The sequence below is a fragment of the Diabrotica virgifera genome, chromosome 10, assembly GCF_917563875.1.
Source record: "Diabrotica virgifera virgifera chromosome 10, PGI_DIABVI_V3a".
In the NCBI taxonomy this organism is placed as follows: Eukaryota; Metazoa; Arthropoda; class Insecta; order Coleoptera; family Chrysomelidae; genus Diabrotica; species Diabrotica virgifera.
In genome coordinates this window covers 142,669,729-142,687,103 of record NC_065452.1, presented here as the reverse complement: position 1 = coordinate 142,687,103, position 17,375 = coordinate 142,669,729, and the positions used below count along the sequence as shown (strand labels likewise).

Sequence of the window (17,375 nt, the reverse complement as noted above, 5' to 3'; positions counted from 1 at the left end):
CGAAACAACTACATCCGGACACTTAGGTATAGCCAAAACAATAGCAAGACTGACACGAAAATACTACTGGCCAAACATGTTTAGAGACTACGCAAAATTCGTCAGAAGTTGTCACAGCTGTCAAATGTACAAACCTTCACAGCAACAAATCCCCGGAAAAATGTACTCAACCTCCATCCCAGAACAACCATGGCACACCGTCACAACCGACATGATCGGACCACTACCCAGATCAAGCAAAGGCAACATCTACGCAATCGTTTTCCAAGACACTTTTTCGAAATGGGTAGAAATTGTACCCCGTAAGACGTGCCACAGCCAGTGTTGTATGTCAAGCGCCAAAGGACAAAGTAATAATGAGATTTGGATGTCCAACCAAACTCATATCAGATAATGCCACTTCGTACGAGAACAGATAATTCAGAAGTCTACTGAAAGAATTCAACATCGAAAAAATCGCAATTCCGCCATATTCCCCACAGAATAACCCGGTAGAAAGAACAACAGGGTAATCAAGACAATGATTGCTCAATTCTGCGACAACAATCACAAGAAATGGGACACATACATCCCAGAACTGACTTTCGCAATCAACTCGGCAAAACACAACTCCACCGGATTCTCTCCAGCATTTCTTTCTTCTGATAAGTATTCGCGGTGTAGCCAGCCGATTGTATGAAATGTTTGCTTCATGTAATTTATAACCCAATATTTACCAAAAAGATTCAATGTTTTACTAGATGTTTTTAATGTCACACATATTACAATCTAGCCCATTCGAGGACACGACTGCACATGCAGACACATACAAAGGGAAATTACTGTCTGCATATGAAGACGTGTCCACGAATGTGCTAGGGAGTTATTTGAAGATACATGAAAGTGTCAGTGTTCGCCTAATTACTCTTACAATTTTATGTTTAATATGGTTTAGGAGTAGATAGTACTTTGTGAATAGTATATGGACCGAAGAATTTGGGAGCTAATTTGCTAATCTTTCTTCATGACTTTGTCTCTGATTTTCGGTGTCCACTCTCTGCGGCGTAGATTATAGTAGTGGCTTTGTGATGTAAACGCTTTCTCTTGTCGCGTCTGAGATTACTCAGTTCTATTGTGATTATGATTTCTGATAAAACTTCCTCAAATTTCTTCTGTCTTTCTCCATTAACAATTTGGTCGCCCTCCACTGGAATAATTTTCAGTACTGATGTTCCTCCATCGGGATTCCTTAAGAGAAAAACCTCTCCGTAAACCCATTCTCCAATTTTTTGACAATTCTGAAGGATACTGTCTGTAAAACATTGTGAAAACTGAATAGGCTCCGTTTGTCCACATTTTCTCAAAACGATTTCTCTGGCTGTGACGGGTACTCCCAAATGTTAATTCTTAGCTATCCAACTGTTCCTTTGTTGGTTTTGGTTTAACGAAAGACATCTAAAACTATCTTCCAAGCTCGCTTCAAGGATTTGATCTGGTACATAACCTGGTAAAGATGCATGCGCAGTAATGCACATACAACTCTAATCACTGTTTTCTTCGCAAATATGCATGCAATGGAAATTTATATAAAGACGCGCACACTCTTTAGACGGAATGCGAAATGAACGCGAGTAAGATTATGAATTTATTATATACCATTGAACACGTGAATCAGATACGCGATGTCTAACCTTTGGCTTGTGATTTTGTGATTCCGTTTTCGGTCGAAGTAGGACGTGGTCGTGGAAATGTTGACTGTTCTTGCGTTAAAGTGGGCTTAATGTTGAATTGGCCTTTTCCGACGCCGTCCTTGTAAGTACTTTCTGTAAAGTTACTAGTACTTGTTCCTGTATTGTGGGATCCAATTCATCGATTTGTGTTGCAATTTGGCCAAAAAGTTTACATCACAAAGCCACTACTATAATCTACGCCGCAGAAAATGGGAGACAAAGTCATGAAGAACGATTACAACATTTCCAACGCCAATTATCTCCCAAATTCTCCAGTCCATATACTATTCACAAAGTACTATCCAAAGTAATTTTTCAGTTAAAGGATGCAACGGGAAAACAATTAACAAAGTTCACATTAAAGATATGAAACCGGCTCACGACGATAGTGCATGATTCCATTCACTCCCTTAACCCAACCCCAACCCCACACTCACCACACCAGTTATACGACGACACGTCTGTATTACATACAATTATCAAAATGGAAGTCATCATCGAGATCTCAGCAGTGTTGAGGCCGCCACAGGACAGTGCTGTAAGGACGCCGCCGCCCATTCCAGGATAGAACACCAGGACAAAATATGGAAACGATACAAACGTTAGTGCTAGTGCATTAGAGGATATTCACGAGTTTAATTTTCACAAACACGTTTTTTTCTTTCTTTTGTTACCCAGCAAACAGGTTTGAGCCCAGTTACGTGATGATTACGTTAAATTTACGGCAAATTTCAACGAATACGTAACTCGGTGATTTATGACGGGAAAAAAACGTATTTCAGTGCCAAATCATTCACTTATCTATTAGTGCTTTCTTTATACATGTTTGACATTAGAATAATATAAAATCATAATGACGAATATAGTACGTTTTTTATAATAGGTGTGAATGTCGGTTACATCGCAAAGGTACGTTTATTTCAAGTAATAATCACGAAACAGAAATAACTTCCTTTGGTTAAATTTTGAGAAATATTTTGGAAAACAAAATTTTACAACGGTGTTGGTTAAATACGTATCGCTTGAATTTTACTCACTGTATTTTATAGACGTCGAAAAATTAGATGTATTTCACGTAAAAGTAATGTAAATAATGCCAATATTTAAACAAAGAATTTATGATTTCGCTTTTAAAATCATTTAGCATAACTATTTCAATCCAACCTTGATTTGAAGCTTTTTTATTTTCTTTAAAAATATCACAGGAGCTAAAATGATGTTAACTCTAATTTTCAAATCGCGCGCGGTGATGACGTACTACCAAGCCTTTCTCCTCCTTTAAATACTATCACGTGACCACGGTACGTGACTAACATAGTTGGTTCGAAAACTAAATTAATCGATTTATTGAATAATAGATACGTTTCGATAGGATTATTTTTTTATATTATTCTGGTATTGAAATAGATTTTTAGTAAGACCAATTAGTTAATAGTAGAGGAAATTTAAAAACAAAAAGAAAATACGTAATACTAATTTAAAGTAAGTAGAATAGTTTAACTGTAATTTAAAAATAATCGATTATCATAACCTCTAATATCAGCTTCTCACATTTCTCATCTCACAACAAAAAGTGAAACGTAAAGAGCTTTATTTCCCTCGTTTTATTTTAGGTGGGTTTATTTATAATAATGTCTTTCGTATTCGTATTAACGTTTACCTCACTGCTCGAGGGTTGAAGTGCCAGTGAAGTGAGGGTGAAAGTGTCCTCGAAATAAAAAGTGACCTGTGTTGTGTTTTCAAATTTTTTAATGTGTCTTTAGGTCGGTACCATTTTTGGTTCATTATCTTGTATAATAATAAGACAAAGTCTCTCATCATCCAGCCTCAAAAGTCCACTGCTGAACATAGGCCTCCTCCCCTCGTTTCCAACCCCATCTATCCTGCGCCGCCCTCATCCAGTTTTTATTTACCTTTCTTAAGTCGTCAGTCCATCTTGTAGGCGGTCGACCGACGCTTCTCTTGTCTTCTCTTGGCCTCCATTCCAATAACCTCTTCGTCCATCGCCCATCTGTCATTCTGGCTACGTGTCCTGCCCATCTCCACTTCAACCTGGCTATCCTCTCGATGACGTCAGTCACCTTTGTTCTTCTCCTGATTTCTTCGTTTCTGATTTTGTCTCGCAGAGTTATTCCTAACATTGACCGCTCCATTCTTCTCTGCGTGACTCTTAGTTTGGTAGCCGAGGCTTTAGTTAAGGTAAGTGTTTCTGATCCGTACGTCAAGACTGGGAGGACGCACTGATCGAATACCTTTCTCTTTAGACATGTGGGTAACTCACTTTTAAAAGTTTCTCTCAGTTTTCCAAATGCTGCCCACCCAAGACCGATTCTTCTAAAGTCTCTAAATTCTACTAAATAAATACATTGTTACTACTTTATATGCTTGTTTTATTTATATCATATGAGGATAATAATTACGTGATTCATAAGTTAATTAAGGTCGAATTATTTACGTGAACCGAGGACGTATCTTTCACGTGAGTACTAATATATACATTCCCTAAAAGATACGTTAATCAACACGTATTTGTAACGTGAATTTCCCGAAACATTTTATTGCTATTTAAGGTAAGTAACACGTCTAATGAAGACGAGTTATTCACGTAATTTAAAGACGTATTTTCAATGTGACATTCCAACCAAATTTTCACGTGAACTTCACGTAAGCAATTTACGTATATTGGTGACAAATGTACCCAAAATTCACGTAATTAACATGTCGGTCTGTTTGCTGGGTATAGTTATAAGTTGTAGTTAGGTATAGGTATAGCTAAAATTTTGTTCCAAAATTTTTTTTTATGAGAGGGGGTGTGACGATAATATAATTTTATCGTCTAGAGTACGCCAATGAATTAAGTAAAACATGTTTTTGTACCGTCTCGGACGATATAAAAGTCGGAACGAAAAGCCTAGTTGATTATTATTCTTGGAGCGTTGATCGAAGAATAATAAACAACGACGGGGTATAAGAGGCGAGTTATCCCGACTATTTTCCGCCGTCGTTTTGGTGTGTTGAACGAATCCGACGGTTTTCCTTTTACCTATCCTTATACGAGCGGTGATCGTATTTCCCTACATGTCTTTTCCGCTGGCGAGCTTTCCTCTCCTTATATGTCCGTTTCATATTAATAATGTAATTCCTAATCCACGCGATCGTCGGTAATATTCATTCATGTACCAGATATCGTCACATCAACCCGAGCCTAATGTTCGATACGTAGGTTATAAATTAATATATTTTATTAACGAAATTAACGAGAGGTAATTAAGGCTATCTTATCATTTATAATGTTTTGATTCTAAATAAATGTCTTAAAAAGCGAACCTTATGTCTTCGGCTGAATTTTTGTTACCTTGAGCAATAAACGCAACGACCACGTTACAATCGTGTGTTTCTTAAGATAAAGAGTGGCAAAGTGTTTAAAACCTTGCTAAGTCCCTAAAATTGCTCAAAAGATTTCACATTTTCTTTTTGTAATACAACTAATACTTTGAGCGCTACAGTATGGGACAGAGCTAGAAGTGCAGATATACGACGGGGATGCAAGGTGGACAACATTAATAACTGGATTAATAACTGGAATGACAACTTACTGGAGGCATATTGAAAAACAGACAGAGCCATGTCTACACAAAAAGAAGAATTAAAAAACGATGGTTTTATGGCATGTTAACATTTCGCGCCAAAACTCCCATACTTGACACGTGACCACTGTGACGTCACCGGTTCCACACACCAATTAAACAGATAAGGTGATATATAGTTTTTTTTTCGTAAATTGTGTAGTAACAGATATAATCTAAGATTAAGTTATTTAATATCTGAAAATTTATTTATTCATGTTCCATATTGGAAAAATGTGTATCTATTTAGGAAATTGTATATAAAACTATTTGCCTCAATAAATCCACTTTGTATAATGGGCAACAATTCTAAAAATCATTTTCTAATTAGGTTTTACTCACTAATAAGCATGTTTCAAATATATTATAAAGAAATCAGTATATTAGCCGAATAACAAAAACGTAGCCTTTGACAGGATGGTGTTGATGAACAAGTGACGTCATGCAATGTGATTGTGTCACCTGTCTCTTGTCGAATTATACAAAGATACGAAAGAGTAAATCGTTAAAGCAGCTTTACATCAAAGCTATGCAAGTCTCATGCTATGCAAGTCCGTCTTGCATGGCATATCTCTAGGCTGACCTTTTTACATCAGAGCTATTTCTGTGAAATTTTTGATACCACGTTCATTGTTGCCAACAAACGATATATACCAAAACATTAACTTTAGATATTTCACTTCGAAATTTTAGTCCAACATTAAATATATTCAAGTATAAATCATAAATTATTATTACTTCCAATAAATAACATTAAAAATTACACAATAAGGTTAAGTTTTATCCTACATTGTAAATTTTGTTATATTGGCAACATGAAATTTGACAACTTGCATCAAAATAGCATGAAAAATAGAACCTGTTTTAATTTTTCGTCTAGCACAGGAATTGTATGGATATGGCGCGTGGGCATGCGCAGTTGCATGATCTGTCTCCTAGCATGAAAATAGCATAATGTAAAATGTCTTTCCAGTTGTTGATTTACAGGTTGGAATATAAATCGACTCTGCCAAGCCAAAACGGCATAAACGCCAAAATGACCACTTTTTAGTTAGCTGCACGAAAAAATAGGATTTTAATTTCCGCACCAGACAGTCAACGCGGAATAACCGCAGACAAAGTGAAATAGGTGTAATATAGGTTTAAACTTTTTATAAACACCAGCCTAGTCACGCACGTGAACACCGACGTGAACACCGATTGACATAATCGCCAGTGCCCGTATGATTATCATTGTGTACAGTTCGGTCCAGTAATAATAGTAAAGGTACGTATTTTTACAATTTTTATGGATAAGTAACATGATATTACTTACCTTTGCAATATTTTCAATTCCTATTGATTTTTGAAGTGTAAACACACTGAATTTCTTTAAAAATTATGAGGCGTTAATACCAAAACCACATGTTTACATCGTGGTTGACACAAGCGCCATTCATCAATGGTATTCTTATGCAGGTTTCTTATTTAAATATTGCGCAAATAAAAAGTTTATTTTAAAATTTTCTATTGTAACTTTGTACTAGTGTGATGAACAATTCATTTTGTGTTACAGCATAGAGTTCAAATCAATTTTATATAGCTAAAAATGGCGATCGATTTTTGGCGTTTATGCCATTTTTTGTTGCAGATGAATAGCAGAAGTAAAAAAAATAATGGCCTTACTAAATGAAAATAAAACATATACCGAATCAGTACAAAATGATTATACTGACTGACAATAATTCCCCTATATTCCCCTTAGAGGTTTATGACATTTATAATGCCAACATTGCAGAAGCTTTTAGTAATGACATTATCATCTTTGAGGAACCACCAGACGTTGCAGTAGAAGAAGAAATATTTAGTCACGATCTCACATCATGTTTCAACTTAGCAGCAGATAATGGTTTGGGTGCCGGTATAAGTAGTGATCAAAATAAGGAAAATACAAGCAATCAAATCAATACGGATGTTGAACCAAATATTGACAGTGATTATGAATTAGAATCCGCTATTATTAGATATCCGCTTCTATTTGCGAATTATTTAATTTAAGGATTTCATCCTAGCACCAAAAACATGTTTAAAGAATTTAGGGTTTTGTTTTTAACTTAGAATGTATTTTTAATTAATAAAACATAAAGCATATCAAAAATCTTCGTAATTTCATAATTTTTCTTGTTGGCATAAACGACAATTGTTAATTTTCGTTTTTTTTTTTCATTAATGGCATATATCCCTTTTAAGCGCCATATTGGCTAACTTTACAACGATGCGATCGACACAAACGCCAGAGGTAAGTTTGGCATATTCACCAATGTTATATCTTGATTGGACATAAGCGCCATTTTCTAGTTAGTATATTCAGCCACATTAATGTTCACAATATATTAATATTTGAAAAATAAAATCACCAATTTTTTTGAGTCACTGTGCAGATAAGCAGAATTGGTAAAAATAAAAATAATCAGTTTTTTGTGTTTCCTGAAAAATCAAGTTAATGTCGCTTATGCCGTTTTGGCTTGACAGCGTCGAAATTAGCATTTTCATGTAAAAAAATATGTCCGAATATCTGTTGCTTAGGTTCAAATATAGTTATTTTTCTCTGAGAAGAAATCTAACAGAACATTAAACCATTTTGCAATTATTGTACTAGTATATACAATTATACATAAATACAGTAGGAAAAATGAAAGAATACCCATGAACGAACATATAAAACACGCTGTATTTTCCTGTCACCGTGTCACACAAAAAATTGGCCAGCGCAAGTACATGTAATAATTATTGTTACATGTACTTGCACTGGACAATTTTCTTTGTGACACGGTGACAGGAAAATACAGCGTGTTTTATATGTTCGTTCATGGGTATTCTTTCATTTTTCCGACTGTACATACATTTAAGGCGCCCTAAACCATATTAAACATAAAAAGGTAAGAGTAATTAGGCGAACACTGACACTTTCATGTACCTTCAAATAACTCCGTAGCACATTCGTGGACACGTCTTCATGTGCAGACAGTAATTTCCCATTGGGTTATAAATTACATGAAGCAAACATTTCATACAATCGGCTGGCTACACCGCGAATACTTATCAGAAGAAAGAATAGTAATGAGTAAAACTATACTAAATTTACAATCAAGATGCAGTAGAAATAAACAAACTAAGGCACGTTAAATGCTACTAGGAGCACCCCCGAATCATAATTTAGAATGTACAAACTTTGGAAATCATGATTTGGGATTTACAATGTATATCTGTACCGTAGAGGTAAAGGGTAGTATATCCATCTAGTGAAGTTTTGAGATAATGGGGAAATAAGATGAATTCCAGAAAATTATTGCAATCATTCTTAATCTGAAGACATATGAAATTATGTATTTATGTAATTGTAACGTTGTATATCAGTTAAACAGTATTGTCCTACTGTGATAAAAAATTTGTTTATATATTTGACAATATTGTGACTTAAGGTCTTTTTCCTCAGCATATACCAGCAGATAAAAAAGTGTAGAAAATAGTAAGTGCCTATATAAGCGCAAATAAAAACACAAACATGATAAAAAACATTTATTCACAATCGCTATCATCAACGTTTTTTGGTAACAACTAAATTTCTATTAAACTCTTGAAACTGACTGGGGATCCACTGTAAAACGATTAGTAAGTGATCCTTTTTCTTTTATGTTATACCTTTCAGTTTTTCATAATGTAGTGGTAACTAATGTACTAAGATTGGTCGCAGTTGCTTTTATTTTTTGTTACTGTCAACTATCTATCAAGTAAAATCTCTGTCAATCAAAGTGACTAACATTTGTATGAAGATACTGCTATTTACCAGGCGCGAAATAGCGCGCCCGATAAACAAATCCGACATCTGATGGAGTTACTACACTTTACCTCGTTCTCCAAAGGATATACTACTTTTTCTTATAAGAATATATAGGCCACCAGTAATACTTCGCATACCATCTTTTGCCACAAATAAAATTGGAACAAGTTAAGCCTAGCAAAAGTATTAAGTCCAAATTAGAAAAAAATGGAGTTACTACCCTTTACCTCTACGGTACAGATATTCATTGTAAATTATGATTCGGGAGTGCAGCATTTAATGTGTCTTGGTTTGTTTATTTCTACTGGATCTTGATTTTAAATTTAGTATAAATGAGATATCATAGGCATAAGCGAAGTGACAAAGAGGCTAAAGTAGAGAAACTTTGGGAAACAGATTACTTCTTCTACAAGAAACACAGAGAAACTGAAACCACTGACGTTCACATTTTGCTCTTCTTCAACTTCTCTTGAGTGAAATGTCTCTAGGTTTTCCTATCAGCCTCTCTTGGCTAACTCTTGTTTCTTCTGACAGCGAATGGCTATTAGGTTTCCGAGGGTATACTCTGAAAACATCTTTGGAGAAGACTTGGACGAATCACATGGTATTGCAGTATATGGCAACTTATGAACAAAATATGTGATATGCAGACGACACAGTATTGCTGACAGACAGTGCGCAGGGGCTCTAAAGGATGATGGATAATAACATGTAACAAATACGGTCTAAAACTAAATGTAAGAATACAAAAATAGTTATCATTAGTAAGAACACCAACATAAACGGTCAAACTTCAATATCCGATACACCGTTCGAAAGGGTGGAGAAAATATGCTATTTGGGCTGTAATTTCAGGGATATCTGGGACCACAGCTACGAAATAAAAACTTATATTGAAAAGCCAGACGCTCTTTTAACGGTCTTACTAAGATTATCTGTAATTTATCTTTAAGTATCAATATACACATAAGAATTCTTAGATTTTACGTCTTTAGTGTTCTCCTCTACCGAGTAGAAAGGTGGGGTCTTACAGAAGGTGCCATAAACCGATTAGACGCATTTGAAATGTGATGCTACTGACATAGTTAAGGGGTTACATAGGTCTTGCGGTAAAAAAAGTGACTTTTTAAAAAAATTATATCTCGAAAACTAAAAATTAGTTTTATTTATAATTGGAACATGTAAAAGTATAGTACTTAAGGTACCCTTAAAAAAATTTTCAGCCAAAAATATTCATTTTTGTAGAGTTGACTGCAATTTTTCGACAACAGCCCTTTTTTGCGGTGGGCAGCATAACTAAGTAAAAAATGAAATTTGAAGATTTTACATAAGCTTAAACACATTTTCGACCCCAATTTTTCTCATTTTTTCAAAAATGACCATTATTAAAGTAGTTTATTTTTTATAAAACAAAAACAACTTCACCTAATAAAACTTCCTTCACTAGCCAGAGGTATAAACTACAAGAAACTTTTTGATTTTTTGATTTCAGATCGAACTGGACTTAGTTACGCTGCCCACCGCAAAAAAAAAGAGCTGTTGTCGAAAAATTACAGTCAACTTTACAAAAATGAATATTTTTCGCGGAAATTTTTTTAAAGTACCTAAAGTACTATACTTTTACATATTCCAATTATAAATAAAAATAATTTTTAGTTTTCGAGATATAATTTTTTTAAAAAGTCACTTTTTTTACCCGCAATACCTATGTAACCCCTTACGGGTCTCATATATACACCACACAACTGACATAACTATTCTCCAGAGGCTAAGAAAAGACAAAGAAATTATTGACATCGTAAAGAACAGAAAATTGGGTAACTTTGGCCACATTGTCACATTCTGCAGTTGATTCAACAAGGAAAAAATGAGGGCAAGAGATGTCCTGGACATAGGCATATGTTCTGGCTCGCCAATCTTAGGAAATGGACTGGTCTAACGTAAACTGATCTATTCCGAGCTGATAAGATGGGTCAAAATGGTCGGCAACATCACTAGCAGTTAGGCACTTTTAATAAAAGAACATAACCCGTACATTTAGCAAAAATATTGTGCTTCAATACCACACATCACATAATTTACATAAATAAATAAGACAAACAATGATACCACTGTAATTAGCAAGCAGAGTGACATATAGACCAGGGCGCATCTGTAAAAATATTAGTACATTTGGACGTTGAGAGGTGACTCAAATTTTTTTGCAGAAATTGCTTGAAAATAACTCAAAGAATAATATTTGAGTTATCCTCCCTCTCAAGAAGTTCCGGAACATTGTTTAAATAATCAAAATGTCAAAAAATGAAGGAAAAATTCGATTGTTTTCTTGGTTTTTTGATTATAACTTTAAAAGTATTCATTTTCGAGAAAAGTTGTACCGACATAAAAGTTGCGTAATTAAATTTCCTACAATATAGGATTAACTGACAATTTTAAAAATTGTCACCCTTGTTGCAAAATAGCAATAATTGCGAAAAACCATAAAAAAACAAGTATTCGCATTTTACGTTTTTCAATCATTTATGCTACACTTAGGACCTTCATATTTCACCCAGAAAAACTTTATGATACAGCAAAACAATATGTACTGTAAATTTCATTAAGATCGGTTCAATAGATTTTGGAAAATAAATTTTGCAATCCAGCTTTCACAAAAAAAATTCAATTTTTCAAAATGTTGCAGGACTGAAAATAAAGCAGATAGCAAGTTGAAATTTTTTTTGCGTATAGAAGTGTACTGTACCTTTCATTTACAATCTGCAAAATTAAAATCGATTAACTACCACGACGTCATGAATTTTTTTAAATAAACATTAATTATTGGTGATACGCGCAGGACAGCGGATAGTTTGCTCTGATTGGGCATTCCAATGACCTTTGATAATGATTGATACATTTTAATTTTTATTACATTTCGACATAAATAAACAAATTTGTTAATTGCAAAATAAAAACACATACAAAAGTGTTATTTCCTTTGAAATAACACTTTTTTTAGCAAAAACTTTCTTTGTTCATATATTTTAACTTAGAGAATAAAAGTTTATTATTTTTAAACATATGCAATTGTTTAAACAATATTTCACAAAAAATAATAAAATTATTTTGATTTTTGTGGAATTAAAATATTAAAATACAACAAAATATAGAGTAAGAAAATATTATATTAGATAAAGATTGGAAGAAATTTTGGTGGAAATCAACTTGTGTGAATCGAACACCGCTGTCCTGCGCGTAGCACCAAAAATTAATGTTTATTTAAAAAGTTTCCGACGCCATCGTAATTAATCAATTTTAATTTTGCAAATTGCAAATGAAAGGTACAGTACACTTCTATAAGCAAAAAAAAATGCAACTTGCTATCTGCTTTATTTTCAGTCCTGCAACATTTTAAAAAAATGAATTTTTTTGCGAAAGCTGGATTGCAAAATTTATTTTGCAAAATCTATTAAACCGATCTTAATGAAATTTACAGTGTTGTTTTACTATATCATAAAGTTTTTCTGGGTAAAATATGAAGGTCCTAAGTGTAGCATAAATGGTTGAAAAACGTAAAATGCGAATACTTGTATTTGTATGGTTTTTTTCGCAATTATTGCTATTTTGCAACAAGGGTGGCTATTTTTTTAATTTTTAACCGATTCTACATTGTAGGAAATTTAATAACGCAACTTTTATGTCAGTACAACTTTTCTTAGAAATGAATAATATTAAAGTTATAATCAAAAAACCAATAAAAAATCGAATTTTTCCTTCATATTTTGACATTTTGATTATTTAAACAATGTTCCGGACCATTTTGAGTGGGAGGATAACTCAAATATTATTATTTGAGTTATTTTCAAGTAATTTCTGCAAAAAAAATTGAGTCACCTCTCAACGTCCATCTCAAAACAGATGCGCCCTGGACTAATAATGTACAACTGAAACCTAACTAAAATCTATAATCTTAATTCCTGTGTACCGATATTTGGTACCAAGGTCTACATTTAAGTTATTTCTTCTTTCAGAAGAAAACTGTTGGAATTATCTACTATTGTTAACGTGGCAATTAAAATTGGTGCAAAACATATAAAGTATACTTAACTTTATAACGTATATATTAACTAATTAAATTAAACTACTTAAACTAATTAAATTTGAATACAAATAACCCCCTAGTTTAATGACATAATTTTTGGTAGTAATTAGTATACTTAAGATAATAAATAATAAACTGGTAATAAATAAGACAAATAATGGTACCAACACGATTCACTATCAAGTACCACGTATTTATATTTTTATAATTTGAAATTCACACTTGAAACCTAAGTAAAATATGGAATCTACATTTCTATGTACCAATATTTGGTACACAGGTCTAAAAATAGTTTTCTCTCAAAATATTAAAAGAAAACTATTACAATTACCTATACATAATAATTTACAAATTAACTATAGATGCAAAGTTTACGCAAATTTAAATATAGGAAGAAAACCTTATCTTGCAAAAATATTCTTAATAAATCTCTGTGAATCCGGAAATTCGTAATAAATATTGTGTCAATACATACACAATAATAAACTGGAAAGAAATAAAATAAATACATAGAAGAAATAAATAAAAGATATAAATAATAAAATAAATAAAATAAATAAAAGAAATAAAACTTAACAACAGAGTTACCAGAAGATGTAAGCACTTTCGTTGGCCTCCAAAATATCCAGAGTTTACCCCACCTGACCTCTTTTTGTGGAGCTACTTTACAAGGTTTAAACCAAAGGCTATTTCGAAAAAGTGAACCATCTTAAGAGAATAATAAAAAGAGAATTGTGGTGCTACTGTTTATAAATATGTAAAATATAATAAATATATTGTAAATATAATAAATATAATAATATTTGAAATATCTAGAAATTCGGCGGTATCAGTTACTGAACCCGGTCTTCTGCTTGATAGTAATAGTTTCCTTAGAATTGGACGGTGTAGTTATGATTAAGTAGTCAATCTTAGCCTACGTATAAACGAGACTTAGATACGAGCCTAGATATGTGTTTTATAAAGAATAGAGTCTTTTATAAAGAATATTTGTTTTGACAAGTCAGACAAGTATTTCTTCCATGAGTATAAAACTGTTGGATATATAATTTATGGAATATAATTACTTTTGGCGTCAATTGGCAAAATTTTACTAAACAAATCAACTTTAGAGGGAAATTATTACTTTATATGAACTAAAATATCAATAATATACAGGAGGATTCTAAGGCAGTTCAATTAGACATTTTAAACTATAAATAGAGACATAATTAATAACTGATTTTTTTTGATAATGGGTTTTTGGATATGCTTAATTATTGTCTAAATATTTTATAAAAAATACACCCAAAAACTCGGTATCCTAACTTTTCAGATATTCATTATGCCAAGTTGCTCTATAATATCTAATTAGAACTCCCCAAAGAATCGCTCTATAAATATAATAGGGTTATTCGTGTAAGTCTAGCACTGCTGATACTCTTTTTTCAATATATACAATTCAAGACACCCTGTTAATTTCATATTTTTGAAAGCTACAATCAAAAATAAAACTGCACTTGGTAAAAGATGTGAAAACGAAGGGATACCATCGAGTGGCCACCTAGATCACCAGATCTTACGTCGTTGAATTTTTTTGTACTAATAATGAATATTTTTTTGTAATGATGAATATTTCTCTGAAATTACATTTATCTAGGCAAGAGTTTCATATAAAAACTGGGTTATTGTGAACATTTAGGTGCAGAGCACTTATTTTAACGTATTTCAATCAAATTAAAGTATTTTATGTATTAAGTTAATTTCAAAAGTATAAAACAATAAAAGGTGTTCCATTCGTTCAAAAGTAGACTTGTTCCTAAAGTTATAAGTTTCTAAAATAACACCAAAAATAATTATATTCCATAAATAGTTTATAGATTTACTTACTAGTTCAGCAGTACAACTAATAGATACATATAATTTTTTAGAGTATATTTTGAGCTATGTATTTGAATATGTCGAGATAATAAATAATAAATAAATAATAAAACAAACAATGACAACAATATGATCACAGTTTGGGTTTCATTCAGTTATAAATTTTAGTTTTTATGTGAATCATTTTAAATTGAACATCTTGAACGTATATATAGTATATTATTAGTGACCGAAAATGAATAAAAAGTTAATAGCTTTTTCTCGAATCTATAACACTTTTGGCCCTCATAGACGAATAAATAATTGTAAATATAAATTTTAAGAAGTCTATAAAAGATAAATATGTTTGTAGTATATGCTAGACAGTTGAATTGAAAGAACAGCGAATGCAATTTTATAAAAGTGATATTAAATCGCTTTTTTACACTTAACTGGTTGCTAGACAACAGATGCCACCCTCTTTTAGCAAATAAATAATTGTGGAATGTTCTAGAAGCACCTATTTAGTTACCTCTGAACCTTAAAGGTAAAATATCCCTTTTCATAATGCTGCTTTGGACATAAAATACATACAGACAATGAATAGAATATGATTATAAAAAAGGAAACTAGAGATTCAGAATTTCCCTTTAAGACAAATAAGAAACCAAGATCACCAGCCAGCCACGAATAGAAAAAAAGAATATGAAGATGAAGATTTCGATGATGATGACGATATTTCAATCCTTCCAAAAGAGATAAGAAAATATAGAACCTAAAGAAGAGATAAAACAGTTTCAAAAGTCAGACCTAAAAATGAATAAACCGTTAGAAGAAACAAACAAAACGAGGCTGAAAAAAGGGTAGGAAGGCTCAAAAAATAATCAAAAATAAATTATATTGAAAAAAAGAAAAAGAGAAAAAATGTTTGTAAATAATGATCTGACATTGAAAGAAAGAAATGAGAAAATATGCAAGGAACTCAAGAGAAAATATAGGAATGTAGGTATGTACAAAATGAATTTATAGTAGATGGAGAGGAATTGGGATAGAAAAAGAAAAAACTTGATGAATAATGTGAAACGGTATTAAGCGAAGAAGGGGACAAGGCGTAAAATGATAATAAATCCAAGTAAAGATAATAAAGAAAAGTATATGACTGTAAGAAGGGAAGTGAAAAGAATAAGGTAGAAAATGATTTTAAGGATTTTAGTTGGAGATAGAACCGAAAAATTATTGAAAAAACGAGTAAAAACTAAACAACTAATGCTAGAGATAGCAGAAGATGAAGAGAAGTTGTACAACCTTGGACCAGTAGGTCTGTTGTGCTATCATGATTTTTATTTACTATTTCAAGTCGAATTTTAACTAGTAAAGTAGTATTCACAAAAATAGTTACTTGTGCTAGATTCTAATAAAGTAAAATAAAGAGAAAAAGCGAGTTGAGGAAAGAGTTGCAATGCTGTCTTATTCAACAAAAAAACTGAGCAAACTTCGAACGACTAATTACTTAAATATGCTTTATTTCTTTAAATAAAAAGTATCATCTTAGTTTGTGTATCAATGATTCAAATAATTAGCCTATCACATTGTATATTATCGTAAAACATTTAAAGATTTATAGGACATTTTATAGGACACATTTACAGGACATCGTTGACATTTGCAATATTGATTAATATAAAGTGAACACAATTTGCAATAGCAATATGAAAATCTAGCCTACATGAAAAATAAAAATTTTCATTGAATTTACTTTTTTTAATGTTTTGATGTACCTCAACACACAGATATTATGGTATCACCCTAAGAGCTCATTAAAAACAAGATTATAAAAATAAAAATCTATGTTCTTGGTACTAAAAAGCCCAAACAGTATCACATGTTTACATAACATAACAAAACAAAACAAAAGGTTGACAAAAATTTGTTTTTTTCTTTTATCAATTGGTTGTTAAAAAGAGCCTGTCTTTTTTATTATTCTTAAAAAAATAAGTTTTTATCATTGCCAAAAATGACAATAAAACACAGTGGGCAAAGTACAATCAGACTAGCAGAATAATCAGTAGAATGCTTTCATACAATGCACAAAATATGTTGTGTTAACTATTTACCCTTGGAAAAAGCAACCTGTAGTTACTTCTAAAAAATATAAGCATAATAACCTTCAACACACAGTAAACTTACTCTACCATCCAAACAACCAATTATTAACAAATAACACAGTTCGATTTTTCATTGATATTGCCATCAGCTTTTTCGATCTCCATCAACAAAACGTGAAATATATCTGAAACAGA

The 17,375-nt window shown here is 32.2% G+C and overlaps 1 protein-coding gene across 1 annotated transcript in view; it reads right to left on the bottom strand.

Moving 5' to 3' along the window:
• Positions 1 to 17,375, bottom strand: part of LOC114334075 (GTP-binding protein Rheb homolog) — a 66,527-nt gene that overhangs the window by 11,381 nt on the left and 37,771 nt on the right. The window contains exon 5 of the mRNA XM_028284090.2: positions 1 to 17,375. This exon is cut by the window's left edge and continues 11,381 nt beyond it. Coding sequence (XP_028139891.1) covers positions 17,286 to 17,375 — 90 coding nt within the window. The 3' untranslated portion in view covers positions 1 to 17,285.